Source organism: Rattus norvegicus, chromosome 14 (assembly GCF_036323735.1).
Source record: "Rattus norvegicus strain BN/NHsdMcwi chromosome 14, GRCr8, whole genome shotgun sequence".
NCBI classification, from domain to species: domain Eukaryota; kingdom Metazoa; phylum Chordata; class Mammalia; order Rodentia; family Muridae; genus Rattus; species Rattus norvegicus.
The window spans coordinates 98,439,727-98,464,932 of record NC_086032.1 but is presented as its reverse complement, the minus strand read 5'-3'; the positions used below and the strand labels follow the sequence as shown (position 1 = coordinate 98,464,932).

The window sequence follows — 25,206 nt, the reverse complement described above, 5'->3', positions numbered from 1 at the left end:
TGGTCCGAAGCTTTGAAGCACTACTTGGCATCTCCTTCCTTGGAGGTCTCACTGTTTAAACATAACAGATTTGATAGCTTGTTGGTAAGGTGAGGTCCAGCTTGTCTCCACTAGGTCATCTTCATGTGAATCCGGTGGTTATACGGTTTTGTTTTAGGGATATTTCATTTTTTTAATAACGGTTTTAGCTGACATTCATGGAGAGAATGAATCCTTAGAACTGTGCCACTAGTGAAAGGAAATCCTGTCTAGAGTATGTTTTTTTACAAAGCTATGTCACACCATCCTTTGGGCCCTCTGCTGGAAAAGTAGAATCAAGTCTCAAATAATGCCTTTTAAATTGTATCCTCTAGTATTATAGATGTAGGACAGTACTGTATCATACCTCTGTGGATGTAAAATAGCTTGTACCTGCTTTATGATATGTAGTAGTGACCGTGCTTTATCAGAGCTGTTTTTAATGATGTTGCTCAGAATGTTTTCTTCCCAGATGATGATTGAGAAGCTAATTTAAAAAAAAAAATGGTGCCAGGTACCACAAGAGTAACAAAACTGTGCTGTTTTCTCGGGTTTTGTTTTTTTACTTTTTTTTTTTTTAATGGAGTGTGCTGGATGTCTCTACAGTTTTGTTCAGATGACTGCAGAACCTGGAAAAGCTGTTGCTGCTGTTGATGCATAACACACTGCTATTATTGGTCTTTTTATATAAATATAAATATATATATACAGATATATAATTTGAATTTTTGGAAACTTTAGCTGTGCTGTCAACTATGGAAAAAAGTATCCCCGTTTACTGTGTTGAGTTGGCACTGTACAGAAATTAACAGCCATATTGGTCTAGAAATGTTGAACTTAAGTTTTTTCCATTTGTACAGGGGTAACGCACTGTATTAAATATGTAAGGTCTTATCTACGTGGGTTTGATTACAAAAACTAATAAAGTATTCTCTAAATAAAAAAAAAAGAAATACAGGACAACACAGGTAAACAAGTAGAACCCCTTAAAGAGGAAACACAAAAATCCCTTAAAGAGTTACAAGAAGGGGTTGGGGACTTAGCTCAGTGGTAGAACACTTGCCTAGCAAGCGCAAGGCCCTGGTTTCGGTCCCCAGCTCCGAAAAAAAGAAAAGAAAAGAAAAAAAAAAGAGTTACAAGAAAACAAAGCCAAACAGGTGAAAGAATTGAACAAAACCATGCAGGATCTAAAAATGGAAATAGAAACAATAAAGAAATCACAAAGGGAGACAACACTGGAGATAGATAACCTAGGAAAGAGATCAGGAGTCATAGATGCACGCATCACCGACAGAATACAAGAGATAGAAGAGAGAATGTCAGGTGCAGAAGATTCCATAGAAAACTTTGACACAACAGTCAAAGAAAATGCAAAATGCAAAAAGCTCCTAACCCAAAACATTCAGGAAATCCAGGACACAATGAGAAGACCAAACATAAAGATAATAGGTATAGAAGAGAGTGCAAATTCCCAACTTAAATATCTTGAACAAAATTATAGATGAAAACGTCCCTAACCTAAAGAAAGAGAAGTCTATGAACGTATAAGAAGCCTACAGAACTCCAAATAGATTGGACCAGAAAAGAAACTCCTTCCATCACATAATAATCAAAACACCAAATGCACAAAACAAAGAAAGAATATTAAAAGCAGTAAGGGAAAAAGGTCAAGTAACATATAAAGGCAGACCTAACAAAATTACACCAGACTTCTCACCAGAGACTATGAAAGCTGGAAGAACCTGGACAGATGTCATACAGACCCTAAGAGAACACAAATGCCAGCCCAGGCTACTGTATCCAGCAAAACTCTCAATTAACATAGATGGAGAAACCAAGATATTCCATGACAAAACCAAATTTACACAATACCTTTCCACAAATCTAGTCCTACAAAGGATAATAGATGGAAAACTCCAACACAAGGAGGGAAATTACACTCTAGAAAAAGCAAGAAAGTAATCTTCTTTTTTTCTTTTTTTTTTTTTCTTTTTTCTTTTTTTCGGGGCTGGGGATTGAACCCAGGACCTTGCGCTTCCTAGGCAAGCGCTCTACCACTGAGCCAAATCCCCAACCCCGAAAGTAATCTTCTTTTAACAAACCCAAAAAAGATAGTCACAAAAACATAATTCTACCTCTAACAACAAAAATAATAGGAAGCAACAATCACTTTTCCTTAATATCTCTTAACGTCAATGGACTCAATTCCCTAATTAAAAGACATAGACTAACAAACTGGGTAGGTAAACAGTACCCAGCATTTTGCTGCATACAGGAAACACATCTCAGTGACAAAGATAGATACTGCCTCAGAGTAAAAGGCTGGAAAAAAACTTTCCAAGCAAATGGTCCCAAGAAATAAGCTGGTGTAGCCATTTTAATATCAAATAAAATCAACTTTCAACCAAAAGTTACTAAAAAAAAGTTAAGGAAGGACACTTCATGCACGCCAAGGGAAAAAAAAATCTACCAAGATGAACTCTCAATTCTGCATATCAATGCTCCAAATGCAAGAGCACCTACATTCATAAAAGAAACCTTACTAAAGCTCAAAGCGCACATTGCACCTCACAAAATAATAGTGGAGACTTCAACACCACACTGTCATCAATGGACAGATCATGGAAATAGAAACTAAACAGAGACACAGTGAAACTAACAGAAGTTCTGAACCAAATGGATTTAACAGATATCTATAGAATATTTCATCCTAAACCAAAAGAATATACCTTCTTCTCAGCACCTCATGGTACCGTCTCCAAAATTGACCATATAATTGGTCACACAACCAGCCTCAAAAGATAAAAGAAGATTGAAATAATCTCCTGCATCTTATTAGATCACCACGGACTAAGGCTGGTCTTCAATAACAACAAAAACAACAGAAAGCCCACATACACATGGAAGCTGAATAATGCTCTACTCAGTGATAATTTGGTCAAGGAAGAAATAAAGAAGGAAATTAAAGACTTTTTAGAATTTGATGAAAATGAAGGTACAACATACCCAAACTTATGGGACACAATGAAAGCTGTGCTAAGAGGAAAACTCATAGCTCTAAGTGCCTCCAAAAAGGAACTGGAGAGAGCATATACTAGCAGCTTGACAGCACACCTAAAAGCTCTAGAACAAAAAGAAGCAAATACACCCAGGAGGAGTAGAAGGCAGGAAATAATCAAACTCAGGGGTGATATCAATCAAGTAGAAACAAAGAGAACTATATAATCAACAAAATCAGGAGCTGGTACTTTGAAAAACTCAACAAGATAGATAAATCCTTAGCAAGACAAACCAGAGGGCACAGAGACAGTATACAAATTAACAAAATCAGAAATGAAAAGGGAGACATAACAACAGAAACAGAGGAAATTAAAAAAATTATCAGATCCTGCTACAAAAGCCTATACTCAACAAAACTGGAAAATTTGGAGGAAATGGACAATTTTCTAGACAGATATCAGAAGTTAAATCAGGATCAGATAGACCATCTAAATAGCCCCATAACCCCTAAAGAAATAGAAGCAGTCATTAAAAGTCTCCCAAGCAAAAAAATCCCAAGACCAGATGGGTTTAGTGCAGAATTTTATTAGACTTTCTTTTTTTTTTTTTTTTTTTTTTTTTTTGGAGCTGGGGACTGAACCCAGGGCCTTGCGCTTGCTAGGCAAGTGCTCTACCACTGAGATAAATCCCCAACCCCTATTAGACTTTCAAAGAAGACCTAATACCAATACTCTTCAAACTATAAACAAAATAGAAACAGAAGGAACACTACCCAATTTGTTTTATGAAGCCACAATTACGCTTATTCCTAAATCACACAAAGATCCAACAAAGAAGGAGAACTTCAGACCCATTTTCCTTATGAATACTGATGCAAAAATGCTCAATAAAATTCTTGAAAACTGAATCCAAGAACACATTAAAACAATCATCCATCATGATCAAGTAGGCTTCATCCCAGGGATGCAGGGATGATTCAATATACAGAAATCCACCAACATAATCCACTATATAAACAAACTCAAAGAAAAAAACCATATGATCATCTCATTAGCTGCTGAAAAAGCATTTAACAAAATTCAAACATCCCTTCACAGTAAGAGTCTTGGAAAGATCAGGAGGAATTCAACCCATACCTAAACATAGTAAAAGCAATATACAGCAAACCAGTAGCCAACATCAAACTAAATGGAGAGAAACTTGAAGCAATCCCACTAAAATCAGGGACTAGACAAGGCTGCCCACTCTCTCCCTGATTATTCAATATAGTACTCAAAGTCTTAGCCAGAGCAATTTGACAACAAAAGGAGGTTAAAGGGATACAAATTGGAAAGGAAGAAGTCAAAATATCACTATTTGCAGATGATATGATAGTATATTTAAGCAAACCCAAAAATTCCACCAGAGAACTCCTTTCAGCTGATAAACACCTTCAGCAAAGTGGCTGGATATAAAATTAACTCAAACAAATCAGTAGCCTTCCACTACACAACAGGCGGAGAAAGAAATTAGGGAAATGACACCCTTCACAGTAGTCACAAATAGCATTAAATACCTCGGTACAAGTCTGACTAAGCAAGTAAAAGATCTGTATGACAAGAACTTCAAGTCTCTGAAGAAAGAAATAGAAGAAGATCTCAGAAGATGGAAAGACTCCCATGCTCACAGATTGGCAGGATTAATATTATAATATCTTGCAGAAAGCAATCTACAAATTCAATGCAATCCCCATCAAAATTCCAACTCAATTCTTCATAGAGTTAGGAAGAACAATTTTCAAATTCATTTGGAATAACAAAAAAAAATCAAAAACCCCAAAAACAAAACAAACAAACAAAAACGAAACGAAACAAAACAAAAAACAGGATAGCGAAAACTATTCTCAACAATAAGAGAACTTCTGGGGGAATCGTCATCCCTGACCTCAAGCCACATTACAGAGCAATAGTGATAAAAACTGTGTGGTATCCAGCAGAGGAATGGATACAGAAAAGATGGTACATTTACACAATGGAATACTACTCAGCTATCAAAAACAATGACTTCATGAAATTCTTAGGCAAATGGATGGAACTAGAAAATATCCTGAGTGAGCTAACCCAGACACAAAAAAAAAAAAAAAAAACACACACATGGTATGCACTTACTGATAAGTGGATATTATCCTCAAAGCTCAGAATACCCAAGATACAATTCACAAACCACATGAAGCTCAAGAAGAAGAAAGACCAAAATATAGATGTTTCAGTCCTTCTTAGAAGGGGAAACAAAATACTCACAGGCGGAAATACGGAGACAAAGTGCGGAGTAGAGAGACTGAAGGGAAGGTCATCTATAGACTGCCTCACCTGGGGATCCATCCCATATACAGCCACCAAACCCAGACACTATTAGGGATGCCAAAAAGTGCATGCTGACAGGAGCCTGATATGCTGTCTCCTAAGAGGCTCTGCCAGAGCCTGACAAATACAGAGCCAGATGCTCACAGCCAACCATTGGACTGAGCACAGGACCCCAGTGGAGGAGTTAGAGAAAGGGCTGAAGGAGTTGAAGGGGTTTGCAACCTCATGAGTAGAACAACAATCTCAACCAAGCAGACCCACCAGAGCTCCCAGGAACTAAACCACCAATCAAAAAGTACACATGGAGAGACCCAGGACTCCTGCCGCATATGTAGCAGAGGATGGCCTTGTAGGACATTGATGGGAGGAGAGGCCCTTGGTCCTGTGAAGGCTCGATGCCCCAGATGCCCCAGTGTAGGGGAATATTAGGAAGGGGAGGCAGGAGGGAGTGGGTGGGTGGGTGAGCACCCTCATTGAAGTAGTGGGCGGGGGATGGGATAGGGGGTTTCCGGAGGGGAAACCAGGAAAGGGGATGACATTTGAACTGTAAATAAAAAATTATGCAATAAAAGAGAAGAAAAAATGTTTAATAGAATTTAAAAAACAAAACAAAACAAAACCTAGATCCTACGGAAGAGCAGCCCGTACTCTTAACTGGTGGGATAACTCTCCAGTCCTAAAGGTCTTTACAATTCTGTTCTTTTTTTTTTTTTTCCTGGAGCTGAGGACTGAACCCAGGGCCTTGCGCTTGCTAGGTAAGCGCTCTACACTGAGCTAAATCCCCAACCCCCCCTTTTTTTTAAAAAAAAGATTTATTTATTATATATAAGTACACTGTAACTCTCTTCGGGTACACCAGAAGAGGACATCAGATCCCATTACAGATGGTTACGAGCTACCATGTGGTTGCTGGGATTTGAACTCAGGACCTCTGGAAGAGCAGTCAGTGCTCTTATCCACTGAGCCATCTCTCCAGCCCCAAATGAAAAGACTTTTACTTTGCAAATATTTTTAATGGAATGGAGCTGGATTCTCATAACTGCTTGTGAATTCAAGGTGTTGTGTATGTGTTTTTAAAAATGTATCTTATTTGTGTGCATGAATCTCTCTCTGTCTCTCTCTGTCTCGTGTGTGTGTGTGTGTGTGTGTGTGTGTGTGTGTGTTGGAAAGAGAGAGAGAGAGAGTGTGTGTGTGTGTGTGTGTAGTTGCAGGTGGTTGTGAACCATCAATAGGTATAGGGAACCCACCCTGGGTCATCTGCGGGAGGACTAAGTGTTCTTGGCTGTTGATCTGACCTCCATCTCTCCGGCTCCATGTGTTATTTTCATGATGTACATGTTGAAAATCTGAGCTCAGCCTGGTATGTTATGGGAAAGGTAAGAGGATTGGTGTGTGTGTGTGTGCGTGCGTTTCAATTTCTTTTTTGTTTTCCTTTTCAACAGGGTTTCATTAAGTAGATCAGGCAGCCCTTGGAATCATAGACATTTACTTGCCTCCGCCTTCTGAGTGCCACTAAGCCTGGCTAGTAAGAGGATTTTAATAATTTCCGAAATCTTGTGCCTAGTTCTTTGGTAGTAAGTCAAACTCACAATTACTAGTAGCCTTTTCTTTTCTTTTTTAAACATTTTTTTGGATTATTTGGAAAAAATTCCCATAATGCACCCTGACCACACTACTTCCCAGTCCTCCCAGGATCTCTCTCTCTCTCTCTGTCTCTCTCTCCCTCCCTTCCTCCCTTCTTCCCTCCCTCCTCCAAAACAAAGAAGAAAAGAAAAAAAAATGCCAAGTGCAATTCCTGTCCCCCATATACTCACCAGAGCAGGTCAAACTCCCAGTGGTCTGCCCCTTTAAGAAAGCTGAGTCCTTCTCTACCCCACTCCTTCCAGAAGCCCTCAGCAGGGAAGAGGTACACTCCAGCATCTCTACCACAGCCTGGTTTTTGTGGGGTTTTTTAGATTCATTTATTTTATGTGCATATGTGTCTTGCTTTATGTATGTCTGTGTGGGGATTCCAGGTATCCTAGAACTGGAGTTACTGGAATTGAACCCAGATCCTCCGGAATTACAGCCAATGCTCTTAACCACTGAGCCATCTCTCCCTGACTCACCGAATAGCATCACTTTTTTTTTTCTTTCCTGAGACAGGTCTCAATGTAGCCCTGGCTGTCCTAGAACTCGATCTGTAGATCAGGCTGGTGGTGAACTCAGAGACTTGCCTGCCTCTGCCTCCCCAGTGCTGGGATTAAAGGCGCAGGCCAACACTTCTCGGCTCTTTATCGACACTTTTAAGATTTCAGTGGCTTGGGGCTGGGGATTTAGCTCAGTGGTAGAGCGCTTACCTAGGAAGCGCAAGGCCCTGGGTTCGATCCCCAGCTCCGAAAAAAAGAACCAAAAAAAAAAAAAAAAAAAAAAAAAAAAAAGATTTCAGTGGCTTTCAACTTTCAACGGCTTCCTGTTCAGACTGTTTCTTTTGGGGTGGCCCGTGGGGGTAGGAGAGAGAAGTGGTCACAGAAGCCGTCTTTCTAAGTCTCTCATTCTCAAATGTGAGTCTGCACTCATCGATACCACTGCAGAAGAAGCTTCCTTGCCCTTCACAGTCAGCAGCAGCAAGGATCATGGACACCCACGTGGTTTCTGGCTACGGCATGGGCCACGGACATAAGCGTGGCTCTAGGTGGCAGCACAGAGCACGGACAGTTCCATGACCTTCCGTGGTAACAAGGACCATGGACATTAACATGCCTCCACCCCACCTCCCACCCCAGTGGCAGCACAGCCCATGGACACCAACATGGCTCCAGGCAGCAGCTCAGACCTCAGACATCCACTTGGCCTTTGGTGGCGACTCTGGCAAGTGACAATTTCTTTTTTTTTTTCCCGGAGCTGGGGACTGAACCCAGGGCCTTGCGCTTCCTAGGCAAGCGCTCTACCACTGAGCTAAATCCCCAACCCCCTCTATCCCCACTTTTTTTTTTCCTTTTTCTTTTTCCCCGGAGCTGGGGACCAAACCCAGGGCCTTGTGTTTGCTAGGCAAGCGCTCCACCAGTGAGCTAAATCCCTAACCCCTATCCCCACTTTTTTAAAAAGGTAACCCAAGGTGACCTCAAATGACCCTGACCTTCTGAACCCCCAGCCTCTGCCTCCAGAATGCTGAGATTACAGCAAGGCATGGGCAGAGACGCCATCATGCGGGACAAATTCCCGTTTCTTTCTACCACTCGGTTGACACGCCCCTCCACCGTCCCAGTCCCTGTCCGATATCCCGGAAGCCTTACACTGATATGCAAAGTGACAGCAGGTCTCGGACCAAGGATGAGATCACAGGCCCAAAGGTCAGGAGAATGGTCATTAACTGCATTGTTCATCCACCACAAGGAAAAACTACTGGGCAACCGGTCAAACACGTTTTTCCAAACTCACCTTATGTGTTTGAACGCCTGAGTTTTACCAACACAGCACATGCTGGCGGCTGTCTTCCTTGATTATCAGACTCACTTTGCTCATTTATTAAAAAAAAAAAAATTGAACTGTTTTCTTTTAGAGACAAGTCTCGCTTGCTCTTATGCAGTGAGACCTCGCACTGGGTGGCCTTAACCCAATGGAACCCACCTGCCTCTGCCTCCCAAGGGTTGGGATTAAAGGTGGGCGCACATAAAAATATTATAAACCATCCAGTGGTCTGTTTGGTTCTGGGGAAAGAACCCAGTTCCGCATGCACACAGCTGAGTTCTACCTCCAAGCTAAGCCCCAAAGCGATACAGTCGACTTGCACTGAGCCCCCCTCCCCCCTTTCAGTAGTTCCTGTAACTTTGACTCAGCGCTGAAGGGAAGAAAGCCCTTTAGAAACCACCTAGCCCATCACATCCAGAGTTTGGGACAAAGCATTTATTGTTCCTGGAGAAAAGGCAGCTTAGCTGTAACTAAGGAAGGGCTTAGCACCCCCTGCAGGGAGACCTGGCTTCCTCAGGGACCACCGCCCTGTCTTGAAAACAAAACCACACCCACTGAATATCCAAGTTCATTTAAAGAATCTGAAGAGGTTCCTCGGTCCTCAAAAGCGGATGTCCAGGAAGGTATTTCTCCAGGGTCCGCACACAGGCTGGGTGGGGGTGGGGTGGGAGTGGGGGTGGAGGGATACGGAGCTTGTCAGTGCCGTCCATTGGTTGTTGGTTTGCAAGATATGAAAGGTGCAGATTGGAGAGGTGGTGGAGAGCAGCTGAGGCCTGACGCTGTGGCAAGGTGGGCTACCTGCATTTCAGGGATCTGGCTCAGGCCTACCCACATGTGGCTAGGGTGGGCCCTCAGCCTGTACGAGGCCCTAGGTTTGACCTCCAGCATGGCCAGGAGGGAAAGCAGATGCAGCAGGCACGGGGTAGATGACTGTCTCATTTCACAACCAGAAAGCCCCAAGGCCTGCGGTAGAAACACCTGTAGTTCAGGCTGATTGCACAAGACCTTCCCCAGCAAACGGCAAACTGTCCTGCAGATCCCTTAAACAGGGCTTCAGAGCCCAGGCTTTCCCCTCAGAAGTGAGTGGCCTCATTTTGGGGATGGGTGTCCACCATTCAGGGGAGCAGTGGCAAATTCACTGGAGGTCTGACTTACAGGAGAGGACCCCAGAGTCCATGGAAGTTCAGAAAGACAGTCCCCTGAATATACTGTGTCCCCATCTTGGGCAAGTTCCTCCGAGCTGGTATCAGGTCTCTCCACAGAACTGCTTTGACAAGCGGTCACAGGCTTTCTACAACATGGAACATGTTGTATATTCTGGTGGCCCAAATCCAGTGAGCTGCGGGCCTCTGCAGACATCACTGACTTAAGATAATGCCTAAGTAAGGAAGGAAGCGCAACCAAATGGAGAAGGGCGGTTAAAAAGAGGATGGGGTGATTTGTGGATAGATTGACAAAGTTATCTGCCACATGCTTCGGCCTACGGTGGTGACTTCAGCGACCGTCTTTCCTCAGCGCCCAGAACAAACAAGAACTGAGGAAGTGATCTGGTTCCGCGGATCACATTACGGAACCTCCGAGGGCAGGGTTACTGTACTTGTCCAGGACAGCCTTCACACCCTATCTCACCTCACCCGACCCGTCTTCCACAAGGAGGGGACATGTTTTCTTTGGGCAGCCACTCCTGCGGCCTGTCCACGTGTGACGTCCAGGGCAGGAACAGAGGGAACGGATCAGTGTGAAGAGCAACCCCGGAAGAAGTGGTCCTGTTCTGAGGTGTGCAGAACTGAAAAGCGTCTCGTGACTAATCAATTAGGACCCCTTGTGTCTTTTTGTGCAGGTCCCCACCTATGAGAAGGCACCCGATAGTCTGTGCAAATCTGTTGCCTTCCTGGAGAGACAGCTTTTGGACACACTAGCTCAGGCTCCTGGAATTCACTATTTAGCACAAGCCGACACTGAAGTCAAAGCAATCCCCCTGTCTCAGACTTTTTTTTTTTTTTTTTTTTTTTTTTTTGGTTCTTTTTTTCGGAGCTGGGGACCGAACCCAGGGCCTTGCGCTTCCTAGGTAAGCGCTCTACCACTGAGCTAAATCCCCAGCCCCCTGTCTCAGACTTTTAAATGCTAGGATTGTAAATACATGTCAGCAATCTTGCTTAAGGTGGGTTTTGTTGTCTGGTTGGTTGGTTTGGTTTTTTTTTTTTTGCTTTTCTGAGACAAGGTTTCTCTGCAGAAGACGTTTGGAACTCGGAGATCCTCCTGGCCGTGGGATTAAAGGCGTGAGCCACTACTGTCTGGACTTAAGGTGGTTAGGTTTTTTGCTGTTGCCCTTCTGTTTTGTTTTAGATTTTTATTTTTTGGGTATGAGTGTTCTGCCTGTATGTACGCATGTGTACTTGATATGTGCCTGGCGCCCACGGATGGCCTGGAACTGTGGATTATGAGTTGCCATGTGGATGCTGAGACCTGCAGGCAAGTCCCTGGGTGGTGAGTTAAGTGCTCTTAACTGCCGAGTGGCTCTGCAGTCACTGTCTCAAGGCTCAGAATTCCCAAGTCACTTTAAAAGGGCATGTTTTATATAACTGAATAAATTCAACAGATGTAGGGGGTGGACAGAAATGACAATGGGTTAAAAAAAGGAGGCTCAGTGCTTAAGTGTCCATGCCTGTCTGCCGGACTGGGATTCAATTCCCAGCACCCATGCTGGGTGGCTCCCAACCACTTAGAATTCCAGCTCCGGGCGATCTGATAACTCTCTTCTGGTTTCCATGGACACGTGCATATATTTGCACCAACATATAAAAAAAAAAACAAAACCAACCCCCCCCCAAAACCTCCAAACATAAATAAAAATAAAACTTACTAAATAAATGAATAAATTAATGAAATGAATAAGGTGGTAGGATTTCATCTCCCTTAGAAAGGGGGAAAGGACCAAGTAGCTGGATTTGGGTTCTGTAACATTTATACCAGAGGAAACGGAGAAAGGCAGCCATCTGACAGATTTTCCAGGAGCTTGATCGAGCGACATCACTCTATACAGGCCTCCTTAGTGTGACTGGAGCACGGACCCTTCACTTTTTGGAGGGAGTAGAATGTCACAGCCAGAGCCAGTCTGGTTCCTGGTCTTGAAGTCCCTGTCCATTCCTGAGGCAGCAGGAACAAGTGGGGCACTTTCCACGTGGGGAGGGACCTGGAAGCTTGGGATAAGGCCCTTTACAGACACGGAGTTTGTCACTAGCCTGCACAGGCCCTCTGCCTCGTTGACTTTAGGATCAGCTCAATTCCCATTCTTAGCTTTGGTGTCATGACTGTAGAACACTGGGAAGGGCATAGTCAAGTGTGGTTCAGGATGCCCCCCATACCAGCTCTTGGAGGAACCTTAAAGATCCCTGTTTCCTAACTTTGAGCACCCATCTTGCATTTGATATCTACTAGTGGCTTAGAAACACCCTCCTTTCTGGAAAGTTAAAACTAATAAGATGGGGATGGTGGAATTCTGTAAACCTCATTTTAAAAAAGAATACCATGAAGTCCTATGAAGAAACCACTTTTCCTCTGTAACCCTCAAAATACCTATTTTTATTTTCTCCTGGGGAGGCCATTGTAGCTTTCTGGTACCCAAAAGAGCCATTGGGGAAGTGAGGCAGGAGCTGCCCCAGGACCATGGGCTGGTGCAGTCTTCCGCTGTGTTCTGGGAGCAGCCTCCCATCCCCATCTCCATCTGGGCTTCTGCTGGGCCCAGTGGAAAACAGCTCAAAGGAAGTACAGCCTCTCTCCCCCAGGAGAGCTTGAGGGAAGACTGGCTAGGAGGGAACTGTGTTCTCCCTGTGTAAGGAGGGGCCATTTTGTCCCTCCCCCACCAATATAACCACAGGTGGGAAGGGACTCAGAAAAAAAGACCCACATCTCATGTTCTTCTTTGAAGGTAACCCCATCCCGTCCTGTGTGTGAGGACAGACAAATGCCCCGAAGCCAATGGTCTGATAGGATGTGTTTATATTTACATGGTACATTTCAAAGCAATGGCTACATTGGTCATACATATTAGAAACCATAAAAAAAGTTAAGAACTAAAATGTACATCATACACTTGTATATATATATTTTTTTACAGAGGTAAAAAGGCTTATTATAAAAAAAAATCAATACAACAGGGGTTTTAGTGTACAGGTAAATGAATTTTGCTTCAGGCACTTTAATTTGTTAATGTGAGCGAATAGCTTGGGATAAGAGTCAGGGAAACTTCTCAACAGGAAACCTTTTGGTTAGGTTTTGTTACCACGGATATAAAAATAAAATCTGAATAATTTCTCTCAAATGATTGACGTCAGTATGGCAAAGCTGACTGGGAAAATACTACACACCGTTCAGCTGCAGTGTGGCAATTAAACGTATTTACATAAATGTCCCCATGGCTATCTTTGTGCCCTTAACCGCTGCCTTCACGAACCAAAAGACGATGATGCACGGAGTAAGATCCACTAGCATAACTCTTAGGAGGGTGGGAACCAGCAAGGGAAGAGGGAAGCACAAACGAGGACAGAGGCGACACTGCAAGGCGCGGGACACTGCGGGTGCCGGATACGGCAGAGCGGCGCGCGACACCGCGGGGCGCCGGACAGGGATGCGCCCGACACCACAGGGCGACAGACAGGGATGCGCATTCTTATCGAAATAAATAGGGGCACTTGAACAGAGGTCTGAGGAAACAGATTAGTGTTGTGCTTTGTAGAGAGGTGAGAGGGCCCAAGGAGAGTCCCTCAGGCTGGGACAGTCTCTCCACAGCACTGGAGGCTGGCTGGAGGCAGTCTAGAGTCTCCTAGCATGGAGACCCCTCTCTCCACATGGCGGAGATGGCAGCCCCCTGCACCTTTCCTACGACAGCCCCAACCAGTCATCCCAACAAAGAAAAACACCTCCCAACGAACGCAGAAGCATGCTGATTCTATCTACACCGATGATCCGTCTGAAGAAACACGGCAGGCTGTCAGGCGAGCAGAAAACATTGCCAGGAAGGTATGCATGGCTAGCATTTTCCCAGAGTGATTGACAGACTGGAAAAATAAGGGGGAGAGGGCGGTTTAGGGATTAAAGGGGACTGAGTCGGCCCTCCACCGTTAATCACTATAGGAAGAACGGCCAGTGGTGACAAGCCTGTCCCCTACAGTCCCCATGAAATTTAGATTGTACCATGCTAGGTATAGGTAACCACTTTTGCTTGTCTTTTTTCAGTAAGAGTTGGCTATTCCTTTATATATATATATATACCCCCCCCCCGAATAAGAAGCCTTTTGTATGGCTCGGCGACAGGCATAATCAGTTGGTGACCTACCCTTATCTGTGCACCCCAAGTGGCAAATGTGGGTGTGGAGTGGTGGAAGAAAAGACACTTAGGCATTGAAAGGGTTTTTTTCTTTACATATGGCCTTGTTTGTTTGTTTTTCAAGTATAAATAAAGAATTGAGCCTCAAACTAAAAAACAAAAGCCTCCAAAACAAAAACATTCACCTAAAAAAAAAGAGCAAGCCACCGCTCTTTGAATCGATGGTATTTAAAAATGCCCCCCCCCCTGAATAATGTAAAACAGTGTAGGGGGCTGGGAATGGCTACGGTTCTATCCACAACTGTAGTGTTTTCCAACTGGAACTTGTTCACAGGACACTGGTTTTTAATTGAGTAAACCGATTTGGTTTGTAAAATAACGAATAAAAGTTATCTCGCTGATGTGTTACTAGGATTTTAGAAGTGGCGATGGGATTCTAAAAAAGTCCTATTTTACGGGGTAAACTGGGCAGGCTCATAGAAACCCAAATCCCCTTGCAAGCCCTGGTCCAAGAGGATGCAAAGCAATTTGAGGGATTTGTTCTTGATTCTCACAAGTTAATCTGGAGTTAAGGCTCAAAAAAGTCATTTAAAAGGTGACTGTTTTGAATCAGTGAATGGGTTCGTGTGGGGGGAGGGGAGGGGAAGAGATGATGGCGGATTAAGGGCCCCCCACCCCCCCACCCCCCCGGGCATCACGGGAGATTTGGCTTTAGGACTTAAAGTATTATTGTTTTATGGTACAGACTTGTTATCTAGCTCATCTCCTCGAATAACAACATCCTGGGTGATGGCTTCATCATTCGGTCACATCTCTGAGGGACCTATGATAGTTAGCGACAGGCAAGCCCAATGGGGAGAAAAGAAAGAGAAAAAAAAAAGGTCACGGGGCAGGGGTGGGTGGGTGGGGGGAAATCAATAAACCCCTCCAAGACAGCAGAACCAGAAAGGTAGGGAGGAGGGGGTTGGAAACCAACACTCAGGAAAGACAGCATGATTATAGGCTGGAAAAATACACGAGTCTATGCCGAAGGCTCCTTTCCTCAGAACACTGCAACACGGGGGGGTGGGGGGTGGGGGGGGGTGGCAGCTACCCCGGGTTTGGAATGATGTCACCAAGGGACCAGAGCCTGGCCTCCTCTGATTGGCCTTGCCTTTTGGAGTTGGAAGGGAGCCAGGGAGAAGATGGGGGCGGGGTGGGTGGGTGGGGTGGGGCTGTACGCAGGAGACGAGATGCCTGTGGCTGTGGTTGGAGAAGGGGAGAGGAAGGAAACCGAGTCACGCAGCGGCTTTGTGCTTCCCACCACAGCACCTGCACATCACTCCACAGTGGTGGCAGGCCCGGAGGGGCAGGTAACAGCACATACAAGGAGCCAAGAAAGACAAGGCAATTAGTGCCATCCACCGGAGGCAAAACTTCTCATCGCTTGTGTCGCACGAACAAGGGTCAGTGTAGTCTCCCTCGGGGTCGGACATGCAGTGGTACAGCATGCTGTCCGCGCACCACATACAGCTCACCCGGCGAATGCACGTTCTCACGGCGTCGGGCGCGTCTTGGCAGTGGCCCCTTCTGTTCTCTTCGTGGTTGAACATGTCCCTGCAGTACACGCACCGCGACCGTTCGCCGTTCTCCTTCCGCCGACGGGACTTGGCCCTGGGCGGCTGTGTCTTGATCACATTGCCTTTGGGATCCTCGCCGAAGCCAAAGTCCGAAGAATCAACGTAGGGATACGTATATTCGTGTTTGGGGACTTCACCCTTGGCGAAGCGCACGTAGGAGTCTGCGTCTTCGGTGCTGTCCAAGTATTTGCCGCGGACTGGCGCGTGCCGGTAATCTTCGTAACCCGTCATCCAGATCTTCTCTCGGGGGTTGATGCGTACTATCTCTTCATCATCTTCCGGGAAGGTGACCTGGGGGTACGACCGCGGCAAACGCTGTTCAGGGAAAAAAAAAAAAACCAGACAGTGTTACAGCCCAGGGCGCCACTGACAGCCGCCGGCTGCCAAAGACAGCCGCAAAGAAAGATCCCTGGACTCTCCCGTCAGCGCGTTTTCGCAAGAGACCGAAACCAAAATCAACTTGCCAGATCTACTTGCTTGCCTAAGCTAGGAGCCTCCAGTCCGAGTGACCGCGTACATAGGATGGTCGGCCCGCCTTGCGAGCACTTTTGAGCCTGGCTGGTAATTCTTACCCAGCAGCATAGAGCCCTGGAGTCAATCAGTCCTCAGAAACCCCTAAATCCCACACGGAGACCACGGCCAGGACACGGGAGGTGGAGCGAGCAAGGTCATCTTCTGCTACACAGTGAGTTCTCTGCCAGCCTGGGAGACAGGAGAGCCCCGTCTCAAAGCGGAGTACAGTTTGGTAAGTCAACCCTTTCTACCCGAAGAGGAAAAACAGTCGTTACTTCGAATCCCCACCTCCTGTCTCTCAGGTCAGCTGCTCCCAGATGCTGTGCGGATCTCTAAAAGCGGCCGGCAGTTCTGTACTCGTTTTTATATTGTGTGTACTCACCGTGCAAATGACAGTTGCTTATTTATTTAGACGCGGTCTCACTGTGTAACCCGGCTGTCTTAAACCCCAGAGATCACTCTCTTCTTAAGTGCTGGGATTATGGGGTTGGGGATTTAGCTCAGTGGTAGAGCGCTTGCCTAGCAAGCGCAAGGCCCCGGGTTCGGTCCCCAGCTCCGAAGCAATCTCTGGTGCTTAAAAACAAAATCAGAGCCACGTGTGGCTTTGATCCTAGCACTTGGGAGGTAGAAGCAGGCAGATCTCTGTGAGTTCTAGGACAGCTGGGGCTACATAGTGAGACCTCATCTCGGCTTATTTATTTTGTGGGTGTGCATTCCCCAGCACACATGTAGAGGTCAGAGAGCCACTCTACGGTCTCTTGTTCTACCCTTTATGCGGGTTCTGGGGAATCAAACTCAGGTCTCTAGGCTTATTACTCGGCAAGCGCCTTTGCCGTAAGGGATGCCTCCCGGCCCCTTTACAAAAGAAAAATATTTTTAAAGTGAACTTTTTTTTTTCCGGAGCTGAGGACCGAACCCAGGCAAGCACTCTACCACTGAGCTAAATCCCCAACCCTGAAAAATATTTTTAAAAGAAAACAGCATTCGGGGCTGGGGATTTAGCTCAGTGGTAGAGCACTTACCTAGGAAGCGCAAGGCCCTGGGTTCGGTCCCCAGCTCCGAAAAAAAGAACCAAAAAAAAAAAAAAAAAAAAAGAAAAAAAGAAAAAAAGAAAACAGCATTTGAGGTTCACTAGTTTGCACTGATATTGCAATCTGATTGGAAAACAAAACAAAACAAAAAAAAAGCTGCACAAATGCAAAAAAAAGATAAAAAGTTTCCAGATACTGATCAGATTTGACTCCTCCAAGCTTCCTTGATGGTTGATCTCAAAGGTCAGTTTGGTGAGAATCACCAGAGAGATAGATAGCCCTATATGGGTTTATCTTGATTAGGGAGAGAGATACACCACACCCACTATGGGCAGTACAATTCCCTAGGCAGGAACTCGGGACTGTATAGAAAGGTGAAGGTGACCTGAGTACAACTATTCCTTAGACTGTAGATACAAAATGACCTGGCGCCTTAAGCCTGCTGGCTTTTTCCACCACAATTGGCTCCCTTTCTTTCTTGCTGTTTTTAAAAAAGGTATTTGTATCACACAGCAATATCCTCCAAGTGCTGGGATTGCAGGTCTGTGCTACCACACCTAGTTTTTTTTTTTTTTGGTTCTTTTTTTCGGAGCTGGGGACCGAACCCAGGGCCTTGCGCTTCCTAGGTAAGTGCTCTACCACTGAGCTAAATCCCCAGCCCCCACACCTAGTTTTAAAATGAGTATTTTGTTGCTGAATTTTTTTTTTGTTTGTTTTTTGGTTCTTTTTTTTTTTGGAGCTGGGGACCGAACCCAGGGCCTTGCGCTTCCTAGGCAAGCGCTCTACCACTGAGCTAAATCCCCAACCCCTGAATTTTTGTTTGTTAAGACAGAGCCTCTCACTTTTAGTTCAACCTGGCTTGGAGCTCATCATGTAGCCCAGGCTGGCCTACCTTAGCCTCCCAAAGTCAGGATTAAAGGAATATGCCACCATGACCAGCTAATAAAAGCACATTTTAATGTCAAAATACTAGAAAGCACATAGTAAAACCATCTGAAAACAACAACAACAACAGCACAAAACAAAATCTCCCTGCCCAGTGCTTGCTTCTTTTCATTTCAAATTAGCCTAGAGGTTATGTAACCCACACAGGCACCAATCCATACCCCTGATTTATTTGGGAATTTGTTCTGCAAAAACAGCCACTCAGTAAATATTTGTTGAATTATTGAATTCAGACCACAGCTACATCTCCCTGAGCAAGACTGGTTCTGGAGCACACATGCCAGGGGTGCAAGCAGGAGTGCAACATTCTTTAGCTTTGACTGGGGCCCTGTACTTTCGCAGCTAGGAGGCCCCTGGGAGGGAGGAACACAGAGGAAGCCTAGCAGAATTCTTGCCTAGGATCTCCTTTCCCCTGGGCACCCCACAGGTCAAGTTCTCACTGATAAACAACAGGCGCTTGCACCCTGCCTCATGGGGTGATTTGGATTAAGCCAGGCAGAGCGCACACAGGGTGAGGCAAGGTGTGTGAGGCTAAGCTGCTAGAACCAGTGCCATGGGGAAGGGGAAAGGAGGCGGGCAGAAGTGACTTGGGCTGGGGAGAAGGGAGAAGGCCAGGGCAGAGGCGTCCTTGTGTTTCCAGAGGAATGAAGGGTCCTGCTCACCTGGTCGGGGTGGTAAAGATCCATGGGGTACGGGTCAAGGGTATAAATCCTCCGGTGCTCGCACGATGTGGGGGAGGAGATTGTCCTTGTATTCGGCTCCCTCTTCTGCGAGGAATTAGAAGAACTGTCTGTGGCAGTCTGGAGAGAAGCAAATAAAGAAACGGTTTGTGAAAAAAACCAAAACCTAACAAGCCCTGCTGAGTAGATAAAATACCTGGAGCATGAGATACCACTTCTTAGAACCTACAGCCCGAGAAATGAGTACCAAATCTTGTCCTTTGACCTCATTTGCCATAGCACACACGAGCACACACGCAATGAAAACTCACACCCACCCCACACACGTTCTAACACGCTAGTACTAATCTGAACACTATTTCCTGGCTGAGACATCTTTCTGGACCTCACGAACCCTGTAATTTATGCATTTATTTTTGAGACAGGGTCTGGTTGCATAGCTCTGGCCGGCCCGGAACTCATTACATAGCCCAGACTTGCCTCTGCCTCGCCAGTGCTGGATTAAAGGTGTGTGCTCGGGGCTGGAGAACTACTAGCCCAGGGGTTGAGCACATTTGCTGTTTTTGCGGAAGACCCAGGGTCTCATCACCCATATCAACACAGCTTCTACTGCCTATTACTCCAATTCTGGGGGGATCTGATGTTCTCTTCTGGCCTCCATGGGCCTAGCTTATTTCATTTTTAATAATGTGCATGTGAGTGTAGGTGCCCACAGAGGCCAGCAGAGGGCACTGGGTCCCTTGGAGCTTATAGGTGGGCAGTTCTGAGGCAGCAGCCTTAGCTGGTGCTGGGGCGGGGGAGAAGGGGGGAGGAGGAGGAGGAGGAGGAGGAGGAGGAGGAGGAGGAGGAGGAAGAAGAAGAGGAGGAGGAGGAGGAAGAGGATGAGCTTTTAACCTTTGAGCCATCTCTCTCTGCCTCTGTTCCCCTTCCCTCCCTCTCCCTATGCTGGCTTGGTTTTCTGACCTTACATCTCAAGTGCTGGGATTATAGACTATGAACCAACACTCCTGGTTTTCCAACCCTGAGTTCATCTTAGACATGAGAATGACCAGTCTGTCTCAACCTGAGGTAGTTAGCCCAATGGTTGGAGAGGCCCAGCAGCAAGGCCTTGGAAAGACAAGACGGTTTTTCTAAGATGTCAAATGGTACTGGGCCAGGGGAGAAGGCTAGATACTTGACCACTCTGGTGTGACCCAGCAGGGCCAATCCATTTGTGACCTTGGCTTCTAGACATCATGATGAAGAGATATATATTAAACGGAAATAAAAGCCCACTCCCAACTTCCTCCTGGAGACAGCAGGGTTTGTCTATGCAGCCCTGGCTGTCCTTGATCCTCAGGAATTGGCCTTTTCCTGGTGAGGACTAAAAATGTAATGGGTCATTCTTGTGGGATCTTGGAAGCTAAAAATTTTGAGAAACATGGACAACAGAGTCCTGGTCCTTGGGGGTTTCAGAGGGTAGCAAAGACACTATCTAGACTTGGGAGAGGGGGTATTACTCTCATCCTTTGGCTAAAAATACATGTGTGCCGATCATCTGGGGCTCAAGAATCAACAGTGATCAACAAGAGATCAACACCACTGAGGTGAACCTGTGCCTGCCTGGAACAATGGGATGCTGGTCAAGCTGAGAGTCCCTACAACTATTTCTTAGCTGGGTGCTGGTGGTGCACTCCTTTAATCCCAGCGCTCGGGAGGCAGAGGTAGACAGCAGATCTCTGTTGAGTTCAAGGCTAGCCTGGTCTTCAGAGCGAGTGCCCACAGAGCTGGTCCACGGGAGGCAGGCTGTATTCTGTACTTGGGAGCACGACTTGGCAAACCGTACGTGAGCACTGTCTAGGTAGTACCGGGCTCAAGGCGTGAGGCTGTCACGTAGAGTAACTGAGGCAAGCATCGGAGAGGCCGCTGGTGAAAGTGGGGCCTCAGGTGCTTTGGAGACCCCAGGATACTCAATTCCAGGAGAGAAGCAGGTATCAGTGGAGCCAACATAAGACAAGCCGGCTGGCTGCTGACCGCAGAGCTGGAGAAGTGGAGCCCGTTGGAGCCAGCAGACCACAGAGGACTAAGTTCCTGAAGCTGGATGCAGGATTTTCCACTTATACCGCCGGTTTTTATTTATTTTTAACCTAATCATTTTTAATGCCCTGGTTCTTCCCTTTTGGAATACGTCTGAAACTTATTCTTAGTTTTACAGGATCCCAAAGCTAAGAGAATCTAGATTTAAGGCTGTATTTTATTTTATATTGTGATCCTAAACGCAAGAAGATCTTGAGACAAGGTTACAGTTTAGACAGGTTTCTGTGTCAGGTTGACGCGGGTGGAGGGCACTGGTTAGCTTTAACTGTCAATGTTATAAGGCCAGCCACCTGAAAAAGAAGTCCCCATTTGAGGGACTGCCCAGAACAGACTGGCCTGTGGTCATCAATGTTGGGGATTGTTAACTGGCAGAGGAGGGCTCAACCCACTGGGGGCAATCTAGTTCCCCGGGCCTGTGAGCGTGTAAGCAAGCCAGCAGACGGTATTTCGGTATTTCTCCGTGGTTTCTGCTTCCAATTCTTGCTTGCACTCCCCTGATTTCCCTCAGTGATGGGCTGTGATCTGGAAGCTCGAGCCAAGTAAAAATCTTTGCGTCCTCTCAACTGCTTTTTGCTCATGGTATTTACCACAGCAGTAGGAAGGAAGGAAACTAGGGCAGAGGCAAGGCAAGAGACGACGAAGGCACAAATTACTTCCGGTCTAGTCTATCAGACCACAGACCTTGCCAAGTGGCAATGTGACAAGGACATGCACCTCGGAACAGGGTCACCTAGCACACCCCATGGCTGTCAGAGTGAAGGGAAAGTACCCTAGAAAGCACGCATGGACACACATGAGTGGGAAGACCCTTACGAATTCCAAGTGACTTGTGCTACCGTCAACTTCAAGACCTGACTGTCCATCAAGGCTGTCCCTAATCCGCCTTGCTCTTGGGTAGGTTTCAGTGAACTAACAGAGGCTCTGTATCCAAGAAGCTAGAAGCGGAGTTCTAATTACTTGTGCCTGGGACCCGAGGCTCTTGAGAGAGGCAGCTTTATTAATAAGTTTCCCAGCCAACCAACAGAGACAGCGGGATTAGGGTCAATTCATTAATGTCCCTGGCTGGGGACTGGGCACAGCCCTAGTCACCTACACATGTAACTTCAGAAACAACCTTACCTCTGCACATCACTGACACAGTGTCAATACCCATTTGGTAATAAAGATGTCTAATTAAGACACGTAGAGCCTACAAAAGACATAAAACAACGGGAAGTGTATGCCTCACATGAGGCGCTGACCAGCAGAAACACAACACAGTGGAAGGATCTGTTAAGGGTAGTAGGGTCTGGGCTGGAGGGATGGCTCAGTGGTTAGAGCACCGTCTGCTCTTCCAGAGGTCCTGAGTTCAATTCCCAGCAACCACATGGTGGCTCACAACCATCTGTAAAGAGATCTGATGCCCTCGTCTGGTGTATCTGAAGACAGTTACAGTGGACTTATATATAATAAATGAATAAATCTTTAAAAAAAAAAAAGGGTAGTAGGGTTTTTTCTGCTCAGGTAGACTATGTTGGTGTGATGCTCTCTCTGCGAATTAGTAGGTGTGATGGTTGAATTAGTAGGTGTGATGGTTTTATATATGCTTGGGCCAAGGAGTGGCACTAGGAGGAGGTGTGGCCTTGTGGGAGTAGGTGTGTCACTGTGGGCATAGACTTTAAGACCCTCATCCTAGCTGCCTGGGAGCCAGTCTTCTCCTAGCAGCCTTCAGATGAAGATGTAGAACTCTCAGCTCCTCCTGCACCATGCCTGCCTGGATTCTGCCATGTTCCCTCCTTGATGATAATGGACTGAACCTCTGAACCTATAAGCCAGCCCCAATTAAATGTCCTTTATAAGACTTGCCCTGGTCATGGTGTCTGTTCACAGCAGTAAAACCCTCACTAAGACAGTAGGTATAAGATCTTAGTCAGGGTGGCCTGTTTACTCCCCACAGTTTTCACATCTGTAAAATGAGGCTAAAATCTTTGAGGTTACTTTTTAAGAAATGAAACAAGGTGTAAAATGTCTGGATTAGCTACTTCTTTACTGCTGTGACAGGACGTCAGGACCAGGTATCATAGAACGAACACTTGAGAGCTCACATCTCGAACTGGAAAGCAGGAAAACAGAGAAACTCTGAGCGGCTCTCAAGACCTCGAAGCCTGTTTCCAGGGACATGCTTCCTCACCAAAGCCACACCGCCTAAGACTTACAAACTTCTCAGCTGCTGGGGACCAAGTATTTAAAAGCCCAAGACTTATGGGGGAACGTCAATATCAAACCAGTCCACTCCACTGCCTCTCCCCCATAACTCATGGCCATATCATAATATAAAAATGCACTTAGTCCAACTCCCAAGGTTCCACAGCCTCCCTCAGCACTACTGTCTTCCAAGCTCTTACTGGGATGGCCCAAAAGCTCTGCTTCGAGCATCCAACCAACTTGTCCAGCCCACAGTCCCAAAGTCTTCCACATTCCTCCCAGACACTGCACGGTCAGGCCCGTGTGCTGACTCCTGTATCAGCTACCGTCCTACAGCTCTGGTAAAACACCATGACCAACGGAACGTACAAAACCTCTCAGATTTCCTCCCATCACCCAGCTCTTCTTCTCTGGCCCCAACCCCTTTGTCTCTGAGCCCTGATCTGCAGAGGTCCAAGGAGGAAGTCAGCTGGAGAGCAAACCCGGTAAGTGTGTTCCTGCAGCTCAAGTGTTGGTAGCCCAAGCTCACACAGGCTTCCTGGAGAATGGCCAGGCTGCCACAAAAGTGACTTTGGCAGAACCGGCTGAATACAAGTCTCCCAGCTGGGAAGTGGCATGGCTAAAGAAAGAAGTCAGGCCCTCAAGCAAGCCTGTGATTTCTCCACCAGGGAGCTGTTGTCTTCAATCCTTTATAGAGTTCATAAAGGTGCTCCATGCCATAGCTGCATCCTTGAAGAGAACTGAGTCCCATAAGTTACCTCTGATTCCTGCCATCTGCAAGTGCACATAGACACAGACAGACAGACAGACACACACTGTAAACACCCCCCCCCCCCCCCCGCCTCAAGAATTAGCACAACAGACAGAGCAGCAGCTAGCCAAGCGTTTCTGGTGAGGCCTCTGGCAGGAAAGACGCGGACAAGCACAGGTTTGAACACAGGCTTGAAATAGAGGGGAGGCTGGGGGGTGGGGCAGACAACCACGTTGCCAAGGTCAACACTATGTACAAGCAGGTATCCTCCTGCAGGAAAGACAACCTGGTTTCTCATTCCGAGACTCGAATAAGACACGTTGGTTCCAAGGACAACCACGACAGTTGGGGAAAGTGTTCCGGCAAAGTCAAGCCAATGCTTTGTGAGCCCACGAGGTCATATGACCATTCCACGGGGCAGCTAGGTGTACGCTCCTTTGTCTAGATCTATTCTACGTAGGTTGACTTTTCTCTGTTACTAAAACAGAGCACAGGAGGCTGGCTGCTTCGTATAGCATTCTTTAACTCATGGTTCAAAAAATCATAGAGCCGCACTGGGTAGGCTCTGGTGAGGGCCCCACCTTCGAAGACTATGACGGTAGAGACCCAACACGGTCTCACAAGAGTAACATCAATCTCTTCTGAGGGCAGCTTCCTACCAGGCCCTACTTCCACCAACTCAACGCCGCCACACTGGGGGCTGACTAAGCAGTAACATGTGAACCCTTGGATGGTTGGGGGGCATTCTAATGGTGTCTTCAGTATGCAAGTTAAGCAATGTATGCCGTTAAGTACCCACAGTGTCCATAGCATCCTGTGCTCCCCATGTCCCAAGGAATGCTGAGAACTAAGGAAACCTCTGGCCCCGGTGGCAGAGACAGAAAACGGGAATGCTTAAACTCTTCAGTTATAACTCTGAGGGTTTCCCAAACACACATGGTCGCCTCTGAAAAAAAAAAAATCGAGAATCAGAAGAAGGGGATGCTTAGCGGTATTTACACCCTTTCTGATAAGAATTCCACTTGTCTTCCAAAAAAAAGTCTCAGAGCGCTGCACCCACCCAGGGAGCGGCTGGCTACTGGGACTGTAAAACACTGCTTGTCTCCTTGGCTCACACTTCAGATGCCATTGCTGTCTTGGGACAGAATGTGTAGTTACAGGGGGCTCAGCAGCGAATGGGAAATCTGGTACGCCAGACCCTACCGCCCTCCCGTCTTTCCACAGTCCAAGGCCTCGGAATGGAGACGGACCTGTTATAAATAGGCCCGTGT

At 46.2% G+C, this 25,206-nt stretch overlaps 1 protein-coding gene and 1 non-coding gene across 3 annotated transcripts in view; both read right to left on the bottom strand.

Annotated features, from left to right (window-relative positions):
• Positions 1-2,018: 2,018 nt before the first annotated feature.
• On the bottom strand, positions 2,019-2,099 carry Trnap-agg79 (transfer RNA proline (anticodon AGG) 79). The gene has a single exon. It is a non-coding gene; the product is annotated as a tRNA-Pro (tRNA).
• Positions 2,100-12,789: 10,690 nt separating this feature from the next.
• The window catches only part of Spred2 (sprouty-related, EVH1 domain containing 2), a 101,567-nt gene continuing 89,150 nt past the window's right edge, over positions 12,790-25,206 (bottom strand). The window contains 2 exon segments of one of the 2 annotated variants that reach the window (NM_001047094.2): positions 12,790-16,070; positions 18,907-19,044. In NM_001047094.2, coding sequence (NP_001040559.1) covers positions 15,414-16,070; positions 18,907-19,044 — 795 coding nt within the window. In that variant the 3' untranslated portion in view covers positions 12,790-15,413. 2 annotated transcript variants of the gene reach the window in all.